The 16,585-nt window shown below is 37.7% G+C and overlaps 1 protein-coding gene across 8 annotated transcripts in view; it reads right to left on the bottom strand.

Annotated features, from left to right (window-relative positions):
• The window catches only part of CDK17 (cyclin dependent kinase 17), a 97,078-nt gene extending 81,473 nt beyond the window's left edge, over positions 1-15,605 (bottom strand). For 2 of the 8 annotated variants that reach the window (XM_060164848.1, XM_060164851.1), the window contains exon 1: positions 13,329-13,347. Coding sequence is in view for 2 of the 8 variants with exons in the window: in XM_060164857.1 (XP_060020840.1) it covers positions 13,329-13,407 (79 nt within the window). In the remaining 6 variants the exon portion in view is untranslated. Of the gene's footprint in view, positions 1-13,328; positions 13,432-13,621; positions 13,685-14,210; positions 14,303-14,470; positions 14,507-15,078 lie in introns of those variants that run through there. The other 6 variants (XM_060164852.1, XM_060164856.1, XM_060164853.1 and 3 more) reach the window with 6 other exon arrangements.
• Between the last annotated feature and the right edge of the window lie 980 nt (positions 15,606-16,585).

The raw sequence follows: 16,585 nt of genomic DNA, 5'->3' as shown, positions 1-16,585 counted from the left end.
ATTTAAGTTTAAGTACTTCTTTACACATTAGTTTCTCTAGCAACATCATGTAAGAAGGCGTCTATAATAAATTCAATGGAAAAAAGTACCTAAGATTATTAATGTAAATTTAGGTAAAATATATTTTAACTGTTATGAGATCTGGCCTTTTATCAATTTTCTCCTCTTGTGCAAGTCTAAGTAATAAAATGTGCTTTAAATAACAATAACAAGAAAATGAAAAAAGACAAAATTAACCTTTCACATCATACAATTTTTCAGCAATCCTTTTAAAATAAAAGATCTCTGTGAGACTACTAGAAGTTAATATTATCAAGGAAATGATGTCTTTTCCCAATTTTATGTAATAGGAAAAGTAGTTAATAATATGATGTGCCAATCTGTTCTAGTACTTTATTTACATTAACTCCTTTTAACTACCACAGTAATCCTATAATACTAAGTTATCCCCATTTTACATATCTAAAGAAACTCAGTCACTGAAGAGTAAAACTCACTCAAGGTTACAGCTAGTAAAAGGAAGAGCCAGTTGGAATTCAAACAGTGTAAGACCCTACCTAGTCCATGCTCTTAACTAATATCGCCCAGAATAGGGTTTAACACACTGCTTCACTCAATAAACATGAATTGGCTGGGTGCTTAACAGTTTTTATTTCTTCTAGGAGTTACAAAAACCAGTTTTTGAGAAATAAGGCGCGTACTAATCCTTTTTCCTTTCCTTATTCTACTTCTACCTAGACAGAACAGAGTATTCCCTACACTATGCTCTCATAATCATATATTGTACATCGTTTATATAGCATGTTCCTATTTGTTTCTAACTAGTTTAAGTACAAAATTAAGAAAACTTTCAGAGAAAGAAGGATGTTTCGCTGTTTGTGTTTTTAAATCCCGTTTCCTTGCGTAGGACCTAGCTCTAAGAAGGAAGGTCCAGATAAGTGCTGGACAGGACAGAAAGGAGAGCAGTTAAAAAAAAAAGTCACTCTCTAGAGTAACTTATAAAAAAAGAGAGGATCCAAAATTAGAGCATACCTCAGGTAGCGGTTTTTTTGCTAAGCTCTATAAGATTTTATTAGCAACTGTATATAACTTTAATCATCTATTATAATTTGATTTCCATGAAAGACTTATGAGTTGGTACGTATTGCTCTGCCCATTTCTGCAAATGAGAAAAACAGACTCAAAAATGTTAATGAATCTGCCCAAGATCATATAGCTAGTAAGCCTTGTCATTTCCAAAAGAGGTAAGGGAATATAAGAATCAAAGCCTACAGCTCCAAGGCTATTCATAGAAGAAGACAGCCAGGAATAGATTTGAGAAATAGAATTCAGTGAGTTACTACAGCTTAATAGACATAGCCCCTAAGAATATCCAATTGAGAGAGGATGATCAAGGGCAGGATTAGGATCCAATTCCATTTTGCTCTAAAGCAGAGGTTCTCCAAGTATAGTCTGTGGAATCTTTAAAGGTGGGGGTGGGGGGCTCCTCAGGTCAAAATTATTTTTATAATACTAAAAACTTAATTGCCTTTTTTACTTTTCTCTCACGAGTATAAAGTGGAGTTTTCCAGACTACATTTCACAGAATACTGCAACAGAGTGAAACACAAAAGTTGTGAGAAGCCAGCTGTCTTCTATTGAGATAGACATTAAAGAGATTTGCAAATATATAAAACAATGCTACCCTTCTCACCATATTTTTTTAATATTTTTCATTTTAAAATATTTATGTTCATTTTTAATGCTTGTTATTTTTAAGTAAGCAGATATTAAAATTAATGTAAAAATTAAAGCATTTTTTTGACTTGAGACCAATTATGAACAGCAAATATACGTACTGTATACAAAATTGCAGGCTACACACCAATGACCTCCCTTCCTCAATCACAGTCAAAATGAGAGATCAAGTAACTTCTATGGGGTCATGTGGGAGCAAGACGGTAAAATTACTTCTAAGAAAATATTCTTAATTTCAAATACCTACCCTGCAAACAGAATTGCCCACTAGGCAATTCTTACGTGAAGAATATCATGACAGAACAAATAGTTCTGTGAACAGTCTATATTTCGTACATTCACAGAACTGTTGAGTGAAAATTCATCACTGGGGCCAATAGATCTTCCTCCATTTAGGCACAAAAAGCTTTTGTGTACTGACCCCCCAACTTTACAGCCACACCTCCAGAGATCACAAAACAATATCCTGGGTTTTTTTCTACCTCTCTGGCCACTCCTCTGTAGGAGGAATGTATTCCCTCCCTCCCTCCTCCTCCTCTCCACTCCTCTCCCTCTCCCTCTCCCTCCCTCTCTCCCTCTCACACACACACACACACACACACACACACACACTATAGCCATTAAGCACTATTAAGGCCCAAGTAGATTTCTTCTTACTATGCTTCCTCCTAAGGCAAAGTCACCTAGGCACACAAGTTCAATCTAAAGAGTAACTCCCAAATTTCCAGTCTGATACTTTACTCTTTTTTCTGAGCTGCAGAAACATATATCCAACTACCTACTAGGCTTCATTCCTCAGGCGAAAAAATTTCAATGTCAAACCCCTCACCAACAGAATGTATTGTCTTTGTAGACGGGCCTGAGAATTAGACTTTTTATAAATACATTTTCAAACTTATTGTGGTTCTGAATGGGCACTGAGAACTAAAACCATCTGCACCCAGAGTTTACGGTCTACATTAGCATCACTATTCAGCTGTCTTCAACAACAAGACTTCACTATTCCAGGAAACTCTTGCCCAGGCAGATAAGAATTGCAAATAACTTCATTGTTCATTCCAGGAACTTCCCCAAAACCCCATATAAACCAACATCACACTATTCAACTTTTCAATAAATAGCAGCAAATGATTGTTCACTTTCCAAAACTCTGAAAAAATCTCACCTTAAAACCCTTGTTTTGCTACGTCTATCAATCCTAAACTATTACATGATCCCTACTAATTCTAATCAAGCTCCTGCACTGAAATACCTGCATTAAAGATTCCAAATCCTCAGTAAATATCCCAACTTCACTCACCCTCCTAACTTTGCTCTTCTTTTCACCCATACACGTACCCCTCCTCTTCCCCCAGCAGATCCTACCAACTCAGGAAAGGTGGTGTTCTCCTTTACTACAATAAGCAATAAACTCACCATGTTATTTTGGGTAGTATTTTCTAGGAGCCAACATTCCACACTATCAGATAGTTTCTCAAATGTCTTAAGATTCAGTTCAGCAATAATAGTTCAGCAATAATAGTTCATCACAAGTAGTGCGAGGAAACTATGAAACCTTTATAAAATGTTATAAGAAATCAGCACCCTACGTTAGGCAACATCTGCTGACACTATTGCTTCCAGCTTCTTGATGAGTTAAAACAGCTAACTGGCCTGCTAATTAAATTTCTAAATAATACCAAATAAAGAGATTACTAATATCAAAGGGGCCATAAAACCAGTGAGGAGTTCTAAGGAAGATGGAAGATAAATCACAGAGGGGTTTAATAATCTAAACCGTAATCTTAGGAGAAACAGGATGGGGAAAAAACTAAATTAATATATGAATAATCCACAATGCTAATAATCTAGAAGAAAAAATACCGCTAAATATACTACAGTATAACAGTGAAAACAAACTTTAAAGGAGTCTTCATTACTTTAAAATTATTTTTAAACTATGATTTGGAATTAAGATACAATGAAATGCTTAATACATTTTCTAGAAAGTTAAAACTTCATATCCACCAAAAGTAAATGTATAAACATTTCTTCTACTATAAATCATTTAAGGTACGTATAAGACCACAGGCATGCTTACACAGGAGTAATTTGAAAGAAAAGGTTAAGCATTTAAAATGCCTCAATGATTGGGAGGAACTGAAGAATTCAAATTTTAAGATCTAAGTGTAAAAAAGGAAACCACAAGTACTGGAAGAAAATTTGGATGAATTCCTTTATAATCTTGGAGTGGGGAAGACTTTTCCAACTATATTTCAAAATCCAGAAACATTAAAAAATTACCATATAAAAAAGGAAAAAACTTGTGTGAAAAAATATCAAAGAATCTAAACATATATTTGCAACCCATATCACAAATAAAGGGCTCATCTCCCTATAGAGAAATCCTGAAATCAAGAAAAAAAAGGCCAGCAACCAAATAGAAAAATAAAGAACATGAGAGTTCACAGAAAGGGAAAATAAGTAAAATGCCCATTAAACATATAAAAAAAAATACTCAATGTCATTCATAATGAGAGAAACACAATAGTCTGAGTTACACCAGTTCTCATCTATGAAACCGACAAAATTCCAGAAGTTTGACAACACATTCAGCTGGTGAGGCTATAAGAAAACAAGCCTCTCATACATTCAGGTAGTAGTAAAAAAAGGTAATTTGGCTATAAACAGAATTACAGAAGCACCTATCTTTTTTTTAAATGTTTTATTTTATAATAGTTTTAGATTTACAGAAAAATTTCAAAGACAGTACAGTTTCCCTACACCACACACCTAGTTTCTGCGATTAAGATCTTTTATTAGTATGGTACATTTGTCACAATTATTGACCGAAAACTGATATATTTAACTAAAGTCATTCCTTTAGATTTCATTAGTTTTTATCTAATGTCCTTTTTCTGTTCCAGGATCCCATGGAGTATACCACATTACAGTATAATCATCTTCTTAGGCTCCTTTTGGCTGTGAGTTTCTCAGACTTTCCCTGTTTTAGATGACCTTGACAGTTTTGAAGAGTACTGTTCAGCTGTTTTGTAGAATATCCCTCAACTGAGATTCGTCTGATGTTTTTTTCATGATTAGACTGGGGTTATAATTTTGGGGGAGGAAGACCATAGAGGTGAAGTGCTATTCTCATCACATCATACTATTGACATAATTTATGATTGCTGAAGTTAACTTTCTCAGTCTGTTGGGCCTGCTATAACAAAATACCTTAGACTAGGTGGCTTATAAACAACAGAAATTTATTTCTCACAGTTCTATAGGCTGGGAAGTCCAAGATTAAGGCCACTGCAGATTCAGTACTTGGTGAGAGCCCACTTTCTAGTTCACAGACTGCCTTCTCACTGTGTCCTCACACAGCAGAAGGGGAAAGGGATCTCTCTTAGGTCTATTCATGAGGGCTCCACCTTCATGGCATAAGCATCTCCCAAAGGTCCCACCTCCAAATACCACTACACTGGGGATTAGGTTTCAACATATGAATTTTAGGGAAATCCTTGTTCTTGGAATCTAAATCACGCATTTGCTTATGCAAATGTTGTATGTATATGTTGTTCATTTGGCAAAGTAATAGCAAAAGAATAGGTAACAACCCAAAGATCCACACAGGACTGAGTGATCATATATCCAACAAAAGTACTACAACTATTAAAAATAAAGGAAGATCTTTAGATATGGAAAAACCTCCAAAATAAAATACATTTACGTACATTTGCAAAAAGACACACTGGAAATTTAGATTATAGTCTATTTTCTACATTATTTTATGTTCTTATATTTGAAAGGTAATTTTTAAAACATAATAATTGAGATCATAAAGACAGAAAACAGTAAGACACTGATAAGAAACTAAAGTAATTAAACAAGAAGGGCATTAGACTGAGGTGGCAGTAAACAAACCAAAACCTAAGCTACACTCAATACACTTGAATCTGAAGAAATGATACTTCAGAACCAGCAATCACAACCAACCAACTAGGCTTTCCTAAATAAGGTAACCACTTAAGCTACAGCCAATCAAATAACTTCCTTGCTTCGCTTCCACACCTTCTCTATGAAAACCTCCACCCTAGCTCCTGTTGGTGGAGCACTCCTAACCACCTTTGGCTTGGCTCTGCCTGATTCAAATCAATGTACGCTCAAATAAAGTTGAAAATTTTAATGTGCCTCAGTTTACCTTTTAACAAAACAAACTAAAAAAGCAAGACAAAAACATTCATTAAAGGGAAAAGTAAATAAGTGGAACAGAAGACTTTTATACATCAACTTAAGAAAACTTCCCCCCAAACATGATTAAACTAGCAAATACAAAATAGAATAGAAAGGGAGAAAAATTAGGATGGAATGATGAAAGTTTTAATCATTTTGCCTTTACTTTAAATTTAAATCCTAGAACAATGACTCTAAAACTCAAGAATTACTTGGAATGTTTTTAAAAAAACCCAAACCCAGAGTATCCAATTCAGTTGCTCTGGGACAGAGCTTGAGATTTTACACACACACACACACACACACACACACACACACACGCTTCTAGCTTTTCTTTTTTCTTTTTTTAAATCAACAAGAGTGCTTCTGAAGCTCAGGTTAAGGCCACTGACCTATAAGAACATAAGATAATAAACAAAAACATAATAATAAACAGTAAACATCTAAGCAGATTTTATGACAAAGGGAAAAACCAAACCAGTTTCTTCTCTTGATGGATAAGTTGTATTACCTGTTATTCTATTTTGACTTCAGAAAAGCTGAGTCACATACAAAAGTCATTAAGAAGGAAAGCAAATATTGCCTAACCTGTTAAGATGTCAAAGAAATGGTATAGCACAAGCCTGAAGAAGGGAAACAGAGCAAATGGTTACACGAAAAATTTGGCCCTAAGGAAAAGCTTATCAATGTGTTCATCAGGAAGATTACAACAGTTTTATCCCTAATGATCATTAGATAAGAAACAACAATGAATATCCTAAATTATTTAGTCCACTAGTCTATACTATTCCCTTCCTGCCAATATACCTACAGGGTACAACATACACCCATTAGTAACACTAACTCACTAACACACTGATTCTCAAATTTGGTGGGAGAGGCATATTAGAAAATCCAGGAGGTATGTACGGTTTAAAAAGCCAGAGATTATTTTGATTCAATTGTCCTTGTGAACCACTTATTTAGACATTCATCAACCTGAAGGAATGGATCTGCAAAACAATTCTAGTACCATAACCAAGTTTTCCCCGCTATAATACAGAGTGATAAAAATAATTGCTAACTGTGAGTGCTCACTAGGTGCAAGGTACTTTGCAAAGTGCTTTATACATATCATTTAATTTCTACAGCCCTATGAAGTAGGTTCTGTCATTCCCAATTTTATAGAAGAAACTGACCCTTAAGAGTTTAAGTAACTAGCTCAAGATCACATAGTTATCAGTTATTACTTGGGGAAGCATTATTATCTGATTTCTCAAATAAATCTGATTTCTCCAATGAATCTAGTTTTTAATCACACACTTACTATATCAGAGATATAATTTAAAACTCAATTTTACTGATAAAAACCTAAATAAAATGTCTTTAATTTTAAAAGTAGACCATAAAGCAGTTTTTATTTAATTACAGTAATTCCAGTGAAAACATATCTCCTGGTCAACTGTATACATAACTATCAGGGTAACAGGAATGACATTAAATGCAGTTCTGGAATGCAATTCTGTATTTTATTTTAATGAATTTAAGTCTAGTACTATACAGTTAAACAGCTGGATTTCATTAAGGACGAAATTTTATCCAAATCTTACTCTTGATATTGACCAATGTTTTTAGACCTTTAGAAATAGATATTTTATTTACATATATTGTAATTTTAGATTCTAATTTGTCTAAAAGATAACAATCTTTGAAGATTACAGCCCTTTTCTCTCCATTTTCACTAACAAGTTAGTACAGCTCACGAGTAGTTAAAAAGGCCCAGTGATACCAAATTATTGCCCCTCCAAATTGGCCTACCAACTGCATCCAAATTACTCTCATACAAACACAGCCTACATGGCCTACATGTAGCACCAACACTCAAAACTTTTAATGGCTTTTTATTTTCTACTGTATCAAAATTAATTCTTGACCCTTTCTAGGTCATAACTAATCTGACCCTAACTTACTAATTCAGTGTTGTTTCTCCTAATTCTATCACTTCACTCACTCAAACAATACATAATATGGGGGAAATACCAAAATTTAAAAAGCATGGCCCCTCTGTAGCACAAAGCCAGACAAAAGGGTAGATGATTTGTAAATAATTAATTACAATACAATATTAAGTACTATAGTAGACATAAATGCTATAGCAGAATCACCATAACTCTGCCAGAATGGATCAAAGAAGACATCAGAGGAAGTGACATTTGTCCTCAAAAATGAGAATTTCTCTCCAACTGTCACAGCACTGTAATATCAACACACCAGTTTCCTCATCTTTGATTCTAGCACTGACCACAGTGATGGTATAGAGGAGGCATGCACTTCAGACATGGATGCACAGATGAATGGACGGATGGATGGAAGGAAAAAAGAACAGAGGGATAAAAAGACAGACACAAACCATCAACAGATGAATGAATAAAGAAGATGTGGTATATATGTACAATGGAATATTACTCAACCATAAAGAAAGAATGAAATATTGCCATTTGCGGCAACATGGATGGACCTAGAGATTACCACACTGAGTGAAGTCAGTCAGAGAAAAGACCAATATTCTTTTGTAGCACTTATGTGTGGAATCTAAAAAATAATACAAATCAATTTATTTATAAAACAGAAGCAGATTCAGACATAAAAAACAAACTTATGGTTACCAAAGAGGAAAGGGGGGGTAGATAAATTAGGTGTATGGGATTAACAGATACACACTACTATATATAAAAGAGATAAACAACAAGGATTTACTGTATAGCACAGGGAACTACATTCAATATCTTGTAATAACCTATAATGGAAAAGAATCTTAAAAAGTATATATATAATTGAACCACTTCACTGTACACCTGAAACTAACACAATATTGTAAATCAGCTATACTTTTTAAAAAAAGACGTATATAAAGTAAGAATGAATAACTGTTAGATTAAAATAGGGTAAAACTGGAAGTAGTAATTCAGATGAGGCATTCCAAAATCCTGACATGTGAAAGTGGCAACAGAAAAAGATAAATCTAAAAGATGTTTAGGAAATAAAATTAACAAGATTGGGTGTGACTGACTGGACTAGAGGGAGAAGAACATGACAGAAAAACATAAGAAGCTGCCAAAGGTTTTGGCTTAAGTGACTAGGCTGATGGTGGCGCATTCACTGTGGCTGGGAATAGAGGTAGGGGGGTAATAAAAGAGTTCAGCTCTGGTAAGGGAGTGCCAAGAGGCAATAATATCTGGGAGACAGCTAGAAAAGAACTAAGAAAAAGAGGTCTGGATTAGAAATAAAGATATGAAGATCATCAGCATATAGGTGATAAGAACAAAGCACTAAATACAGATGAGAATGCCCAGGGATCATGTAAAACATGAGAAGAGGGGCCAAGGACAGAACATTCCAGACAACCAATGTTGCCATTATTTCTACCCATTAAAGTATATTTTTATAACGTACAATGACTAACACAATGCTGAGGACATGACAAATGCTTTAAAGGTACTTACTGATTACATCTCTGAATTAGCTGAAAAATGCATATTTATTAAGTATAATAAAGCCATAGATAAAAAATCATTTCTTAAAAATAATTCAGTAAGATGGGCTCAAGGGACTAACGTCTGCTTAAGGAATCCAAAACTTACTTCAAAAATCAACAAAAAGAAAAAAAAAATCAACAAAAAGCTTCCTTCTCACCAGAAACAGCAATACAAATCAGTAATTAAAATATTAAAACCTGGAAGTATATTATACTTCAAAAGTTTATTTTATAAAATACTTAAAAATATGTATTAATTAATTTAAAGGATAATGCCTCTAAATTTGGAGTAAGAGCTTCAGTGTTGTTACCTGATAATTTTTCACAAGTATTAATACCAATTTTAACCAACTTTTGTTTATATCATTTAACATTAACACACACTAGTAACAAATATTAACCATCAACTGTAAAAATAGCAGGATTAAATATATGATAAGACCAAAGTGAGTTAGTAATGAATATAGTGAAAGAAAAATTATTCTTGGGTCCTTTTCCCATTGTTTACAAATATGCATACAAAATTTAGAGTATTCTTGAAAGTATTTACACTAACAAGAATGTGCTATTAGGGCTTCCCTGGTGGCACAGTAGTTGGGAATCCGCCTTCCAATGCAAGGGACACGCGTTCCAGCCCAGGTCCGGGAGGATCCCACATGCCGCGGAGCGATTAGGCCCGTGCGCCACAAATGCTGGGCCTGTGCTCTAGAGCCAGCGAGCCACAACTACTGAGCCCGTGCTCCACAAGAGAGGCCACCGCAATGAGAGGCCAGTGCACTGTGGCGAGGGGTGGCCCCCGCTCGCTGAAACTAGAGAAAGCCCGTGCTCAGCGAGGACCCAACGCAGGACCCAACGCAGTCAAAAATAAAATAAAATAAATTTATTTTTTTAAATGTGCTATTAAAAAGAGATTTTGTTAACCTTTTAAACTCTTACCACAAACGAAAGAAAGCAAACCTTCTTTCATTGTTTTTCACTTTAATGGACTACTCTTAGGTCAAGTCAATAACATGTTCTGTTTTTTAAATCTGAATAAGAGATAATAACAATACTAATATGCAATTTATATAAGAATCAGTTTTTAATATAAAAAATGACAAAAATGTACAATTTGGTCTGGTATTTCCATTTTTCAGTGATACATAGCCACATATGAAGTGTACAACTTCAAAGATCAAAATTACACTTTAGTTAATTAAAATATGCAATACCAAACCAAAAACCAGTAAGTACTTATACCTGTATAAATATAGACATAGATTTTATCTACCTTAAGGCAAATTTTTCCCCAACACTGAAGCAATCTACACAGTATGTATCTGGCGCTATCTTCCCTTTTATGACACATGCTCAAATAATGTGAACTAATTTTAACACATTAAAAAAATCAAAATAAAGGCAATTTTCGCTTACCCCGATATGTCATGGATTTATAAATCTACCTCCTTAAATACAGTATTCAATATCATATGTTACTGCAGAATGTCATGGATTTATAAATCTACTCCTTAAATACCATATTCAATATTATATGTTACTGCAGAACATACGTTATTTATAGTAGGCACCCCACCTGTTAGATTTACGCATAGACGTCTACTGATTTTCCAAGCTGGCCAAAAGAGAGAGGAAAACAGGCTAGGAAAGGTAAGCGACACTCAAATACATTCAATACATTTTTCTGGTCCTTGGCAATTCCTCTTTTCAGGTCAAATATTTTGCAGATATCAAAGTAGCTGACAACGGGAAGGGACAGTTAGGGAGTCTAGGATTGACATGTACACACTGCTATATTTAAAAAGGATAACCAAGAAGGACCTACTGTATAGCACAGGGAACTCTGCTCAATATTATGTGGCAGCCAGGATGGGAGCGGAGTCTGGGGGAGAATGGATACATGTATATATATGGCTGAGTCCCTTTGCTGTGCACCTGAAACTATCACAACATTGTTAATTGGCTATACTCCAATACAAAATAAAAAGTTAAAAAAAAAAAAAAGCCTGGGAGCAAAATAATGACAAAGAATTCACTGGTGACAGTAAGACTTTTTGGCTCATAGACATTTTTTTAAAAAGTCAGTCTAATAGGTCCTCTCATCACCAGTCAAAGAAATTGCCAACACTGTAGGCTGAACACAAGTTATACCAGGTTTTCTATTGTAGGCAGTTTTTTACCTGACAAATACTATATGAAGTACATATAAAAATGCCATAAACCTACTGTTTATCTTCATCATTTCAAATGCAAAATCCCACAGTTTACAAAATGCATTTGAAATAATTTTTCTATTTAAAAGTTTAAGCAAAAATTACACATTCAAAATTCAAAGAACTCAAAACTATTTTTCCTTCACATGTATGAAAGGGGGCAACTTTTGAAATAGATAAAATACTCTAACATATGTCTCTTTTCTACAATACAGCAATACATTCATTGTAATTACACATCATGGAAGTATAAAAGCTATATAAATGAATGCCATGACATGATGCTATTATTTTTATTAAGACTAGAGAACAGTAATAAAGATTCAAAATGTAATGCCCTATATTCAGTATTATTAGACAATAACAAAGAAAATACCACCGCAAAAATTTTGTGTTCACAGAAAATTTTTTTATATTAAGGATCATCATTTTCACTTTTGAATATCCATCTCAGAAGCCACTATAGTTCCATTGTTCACAATAAAATATTTGCAGTTTTTTAGTTAGTACTATTTCACCAATAAAGGAAAAGGAGAAAAACATTACTGAAAATAAGGGAAAAAACAAAACCCTTGATAGAGTAAATTATTTTATATGCCATCTCTTTCCACCATAATTGTAGGACTAAACAAGTAACTGAAAACTAAATATATCAACATTTATATACTTTAAAATCTTATTCAACACAGCTATTTTGTACTACAGAAAAGATAAAATTTAATTTTTCTATTTTAGTAAAACCAATGACTTATTAGAACAAGATTGCTGGTGTACAAAGCTACCACACTGGATCGCTACCATACATTGAATTAATTAATTAATTAGAATTAATTATTCTAATTTCATCTTTCCTTACTATGTATCTCTTTTTTCCTTCAGGTAACCAGAGTACATTTCACAAGCTGCACTATTTCAAATACCTCACACTAAAAGTGACTTTAATGGGCCTGAATCCGAGGATGAGAATAAATTACACATTTTATAAAAGCTTCTTTAAGTAACAGGCAAATTAGGATATTAACAAGACTTTAATTCTTTTTTTTCTTTTAAACAAGACTTTAATTCTTCACACACTCTTTTTACTGATTGTAAAAGTAATGTGAAAATTTGAAAAATAAAGAAATGTATTTTTATTCATCCATAAGTCTCACCACCCAGAAATCTTTGTTAACTTTTTGGTAGATTTCCTTCTAGTGAGAATAAAACTTGAGCTATCTAATTAGACACTAATTAATATGTAGTGGGAAAAAAAATCAGCGTATCCTCAATATGACCTTTCGATAAATAAATAAAACATCGATTATTTATGGTATGACCTGTTAATTTCACAAAGAATTGAGGGAGTCCCTCAATTCAGAGACTGGTCCCTAAACTGAAATCCCTTTCACAATTTTTATAGTGTCAACATTTTAATGGCAATAAGCAGCAAGACATGACTGTTCTTACAATGACATCAACAGTAATGTCCCAAACATCAAACAGGCTTTACTTTTCTTTCCATTCATATTCCAATATGTTATTTTCGCTGTTAAAAAATCAATAATAAATTATATTTGCACAGTAATTTTAAAACAGCTTAAATTCAATGACTAAGTTATTTTCTTTGAAGCCCAGCACTCAAACTTTTAGTGCTCCTGACCTATGAGATAACTTACCAAAAAGGTTATCACTTTTAATTCCAACAATCTCGCTCATAAAAAAAAAAAAAAGAATATTCCTTAAATATAGCCACATTTTTTTCTTTTGTTCCAACCCGTTGTTTATGGAAGTATGCAGGTGCTAGGATTACAAAGACTGAAATGACTTCATCAACAAAGCACCATCTCAACATTAAATAAACCAACTACTTAATCTCATAAAAGAACTGAACAAAATCAATATTAATGCTAGCAAATTTTTTTCTTAAAATGTGGCTGAAAAAAAAAATGTGGCTGAACCTTATTTCTACCTTCAAGGAAGGCTTTCCTTTACTCAAGGCATCAAAGATCTTAAATCCCATTCATTTTCTTCTGTCCAATAGTCAAAAAAATAAGTCTAAAATACAGTAACTCAGATTTGTTACTCTATACGCAAGCGCCTTTTAAAAGAAATCCTTCAACAAAGCCTCGAGAAAGAATCAGCAAAGTTGGAGGAAAGAATTGTCTAAGTCAAGCATTTCCTGATAAGTGACAGGAGGTCTAGCGGCTGCCAGGGATACACTTTGCTGACCCTAGGAATAGTCAAAACTCAAAACAAAATTTGCCACTTTTTTATCTAAAAAGTTAGTTTGGTTAATAAGAGCTGATAATCCATGACCAACGACGTGTCTCTGGTGGACACATTAATATAAAGAAGGAGCGCCAGGGATTTCAGCTAAGTGCTTTTGCCATTTTTGCAGAAGAAAAGCTAATTGTTAATGGCCATGTGACATTATAAGATCCCAGAAAGGAAAGGGTGGGAGGAAGAGAGAGGAGTTCAAGGCAGTTCAGGGTCAGAACAAGCTCAGACATCCTGTCATTAGCAAACGTTCCCCAAGCTGAAGGCAAAATACTGCTTACCCAAAAAGGAGCGGTGAGAGGTACGGGGAGAACGAGGGGAAAACCACAGGAGAGTCAGTGTGGCAGGGAGGGGGTGATGGGAGGGAGCGAATCTGGAGCTATCCAGCTGAATTGCGGAGCAAAACCATCGGGCACAAAAACGCTGAGAAAAGCCACTGTGACGGAGGCGACAATACTTGGCAGCCCCCCCCCGCCCCATGTGCCCCTCCCCATCGGTTCTTTGGGTTTCCCACATTCCCTCCACCTCTGCTCTGACCCACACTCAGGGGTGTGACTCGCCAGCGGGAGGCTGCCCTGATCTTTGTCTCGGCCGGCTCCTCACGCGAGGGCCCCTCCTCCTCCCGCTCCCCACCCACGCACACCCCCGGCGTCTCCAAGGAGCTGGAAACGCGGTGGCCACCGCCGCTTCCTCTCCCACCTCTCGCGGACCTGCGCCCCTTCCTTCCCCTCGGAGTTGCGCAGCCCGCCCTCGCAGCTCCACCCCCGCCGAGGGGACCTTTGTGTCTCGGGGGACTTTCTGCCTCCTCCCCTCCTCGGCCTCGCAGGGAGACCGGCCTCCCCCGGAGACCAAAGCGGCAGCAAGCGCGGAGGCGGCGGCGGCTGGAGGCGCCTCTCGTGAAGGAGCCCAAGCGTCAGACACTCACACCCCACCCCACGCCCGGAAATGCCCGGGCGACCGGGGTCCGAAGTGGACCCGAGGGGCGACAAACACAAGCGAGCCCCTGCGCCGCGCCGTCCTCCTCAACCTCCCGGCCGGGCCTGAGCCGTCCGCCCCGGCCCCCAGTCCCAAGCACCCTCCGGCCGCTCTCAGCCCAGGGTCGGCGGGGCAGCAGGGAAAGCCCCGAGCGGCCGCCAGCCGCCAACTCACCAGCAAGTGCGGGGACCGCGTCCCGAGAGCTGGCGAGGCGAGGCGCACAAGGAAAGCGGCTCCTCCGACGCCCGCGGCGACCGGATGCAGGTCCGGGTCCCAGCGACTGGCAGACCCGAGGCGCCGGCCTCCGCCGCCGCAGCAGCCTTCCAGCTCACGCCGAGGGTCCGAGCCTCCGGGAAGGGCCGCCGGTCCCTCACGCGTTGTCAAGCCCCCCGGACAACATGGCTCCCGGGCTGCCGAGCCGCGCAGGCGGCCCACTAATCCCCTTGGAGGAGCCGCAGCGGGAGTGAGTCGCCGACGCCCGGTTGCGGCGGCCCGGCCGGACACGGGCTCCTTCTTCTCTGGGGCCGGGCCGTGCGAAGCTGAGGAGACGCTCGCTGCGTATGCGTCGCTTTTTCACTCGGCGGCTGCGGACTGACGCCTCCGCCTGTTCCCCCGGGGAGAGCGAGCGAGAGAGAAAAAACACTTTTATTGAAATGATCCAACCAGCGGCGGCGGAGAAAGGCGACCGGCCGCGGCAGCTTCCCCCACCCCCTCTTGAGCAGCTCGCCGCAGGCAGCGCGACCCCTGCCGGCGGCGGCGACGGGGGCGGGGAAGGGGCGGGGCCTAGAGGGCGGGGCGGGGTATCCCCGGGAAACCCCCACCCCGAGATGTAGGGCCTTAGTCTCCCGTGCCCGGCTTCTGGAGTGGCTGGAGGGCGGTGGGAGAGGTGAAGAGACCCCCGCAAGGGTGAGAAGGTAAGGCAGTGCCTGTCTACGGCGACTGGGGAAGAAATTATCTGAATAGTTCAGCCCCTTCATCTTCCACCCCCCCGACAAAACAAAAACTGTTGCTTAAATTATCCAAGTAATTATGTAATTTAGATACCATTGCCGCAGCTCTCTACTGGTTCTCTAGAAAGTTGATGTCAAAGGGCCCACACCTGAGCTTGATTGCTGCAAGTTTTCTCCTTTATTGTGGGTGGCTGGGTGGGTACCAGGGCAGTATTCACTCACACAGGCAGCATTTATTCATTTAAACTACAAACTTCTTTATATTATGTTCTTGACAATATACTAAGTCCTCAGAGGACGGAGAGTCTCCCTGGGATGAAAAATACTCCATAAGCAATTGTAATAAAAATCTGAGCTTTATGTGAAGGGAAATAGAAGGTGCTATGAGATCAAAAAGGAACTTCTGTTGCAGAGTTGGTTAGGTTTTGTTTTCTTGGAGGAGGGGGCCCGCCCGAGAGGTTGGCCCAGTTTCTGTCAATGTTTTTACTTTCTTCTATCCCAGAGGCTAAAGGCTAGTTCAGGAATGAACAGTGGAGTGAAAGTGAAGACAAACTGAAGTAATACTGACCCACTTTTTTCCACTAAAAAGGATAGAAGCATAAAGTAAACACAAACATAAACCCCTAGAGGGAGATAATGCGAGGACCAGAAAAAAAGAGAATGGAGACCGGATGAAGACAACCTAAACAAGAAAAAAAAAAAAATTAAAACCACGTAAAAGGCCTGGTGAA

Source organism: Lagenorhynchus albirostris, chromosome 11 (assembly GCF_949774975.1).
Source record: "Lagenorhynchus albirostris chromosome 11, mLagAlb1.1, whole genome shotgun sequence".
NCBI classification, from domain to species: domain Eukaryota; kingdom Metazoa; phylum Chordata; class Mammalia; order Artiodactyla; family Delphinidae; genus Lagenorhynchus; species Lagenorhynchus albirostris.
The sequence above is the reverse complement of the archived record's forward strand: the minus strand, read 5'-3'. Positions and strand labels throughout refer to the sequence as shown.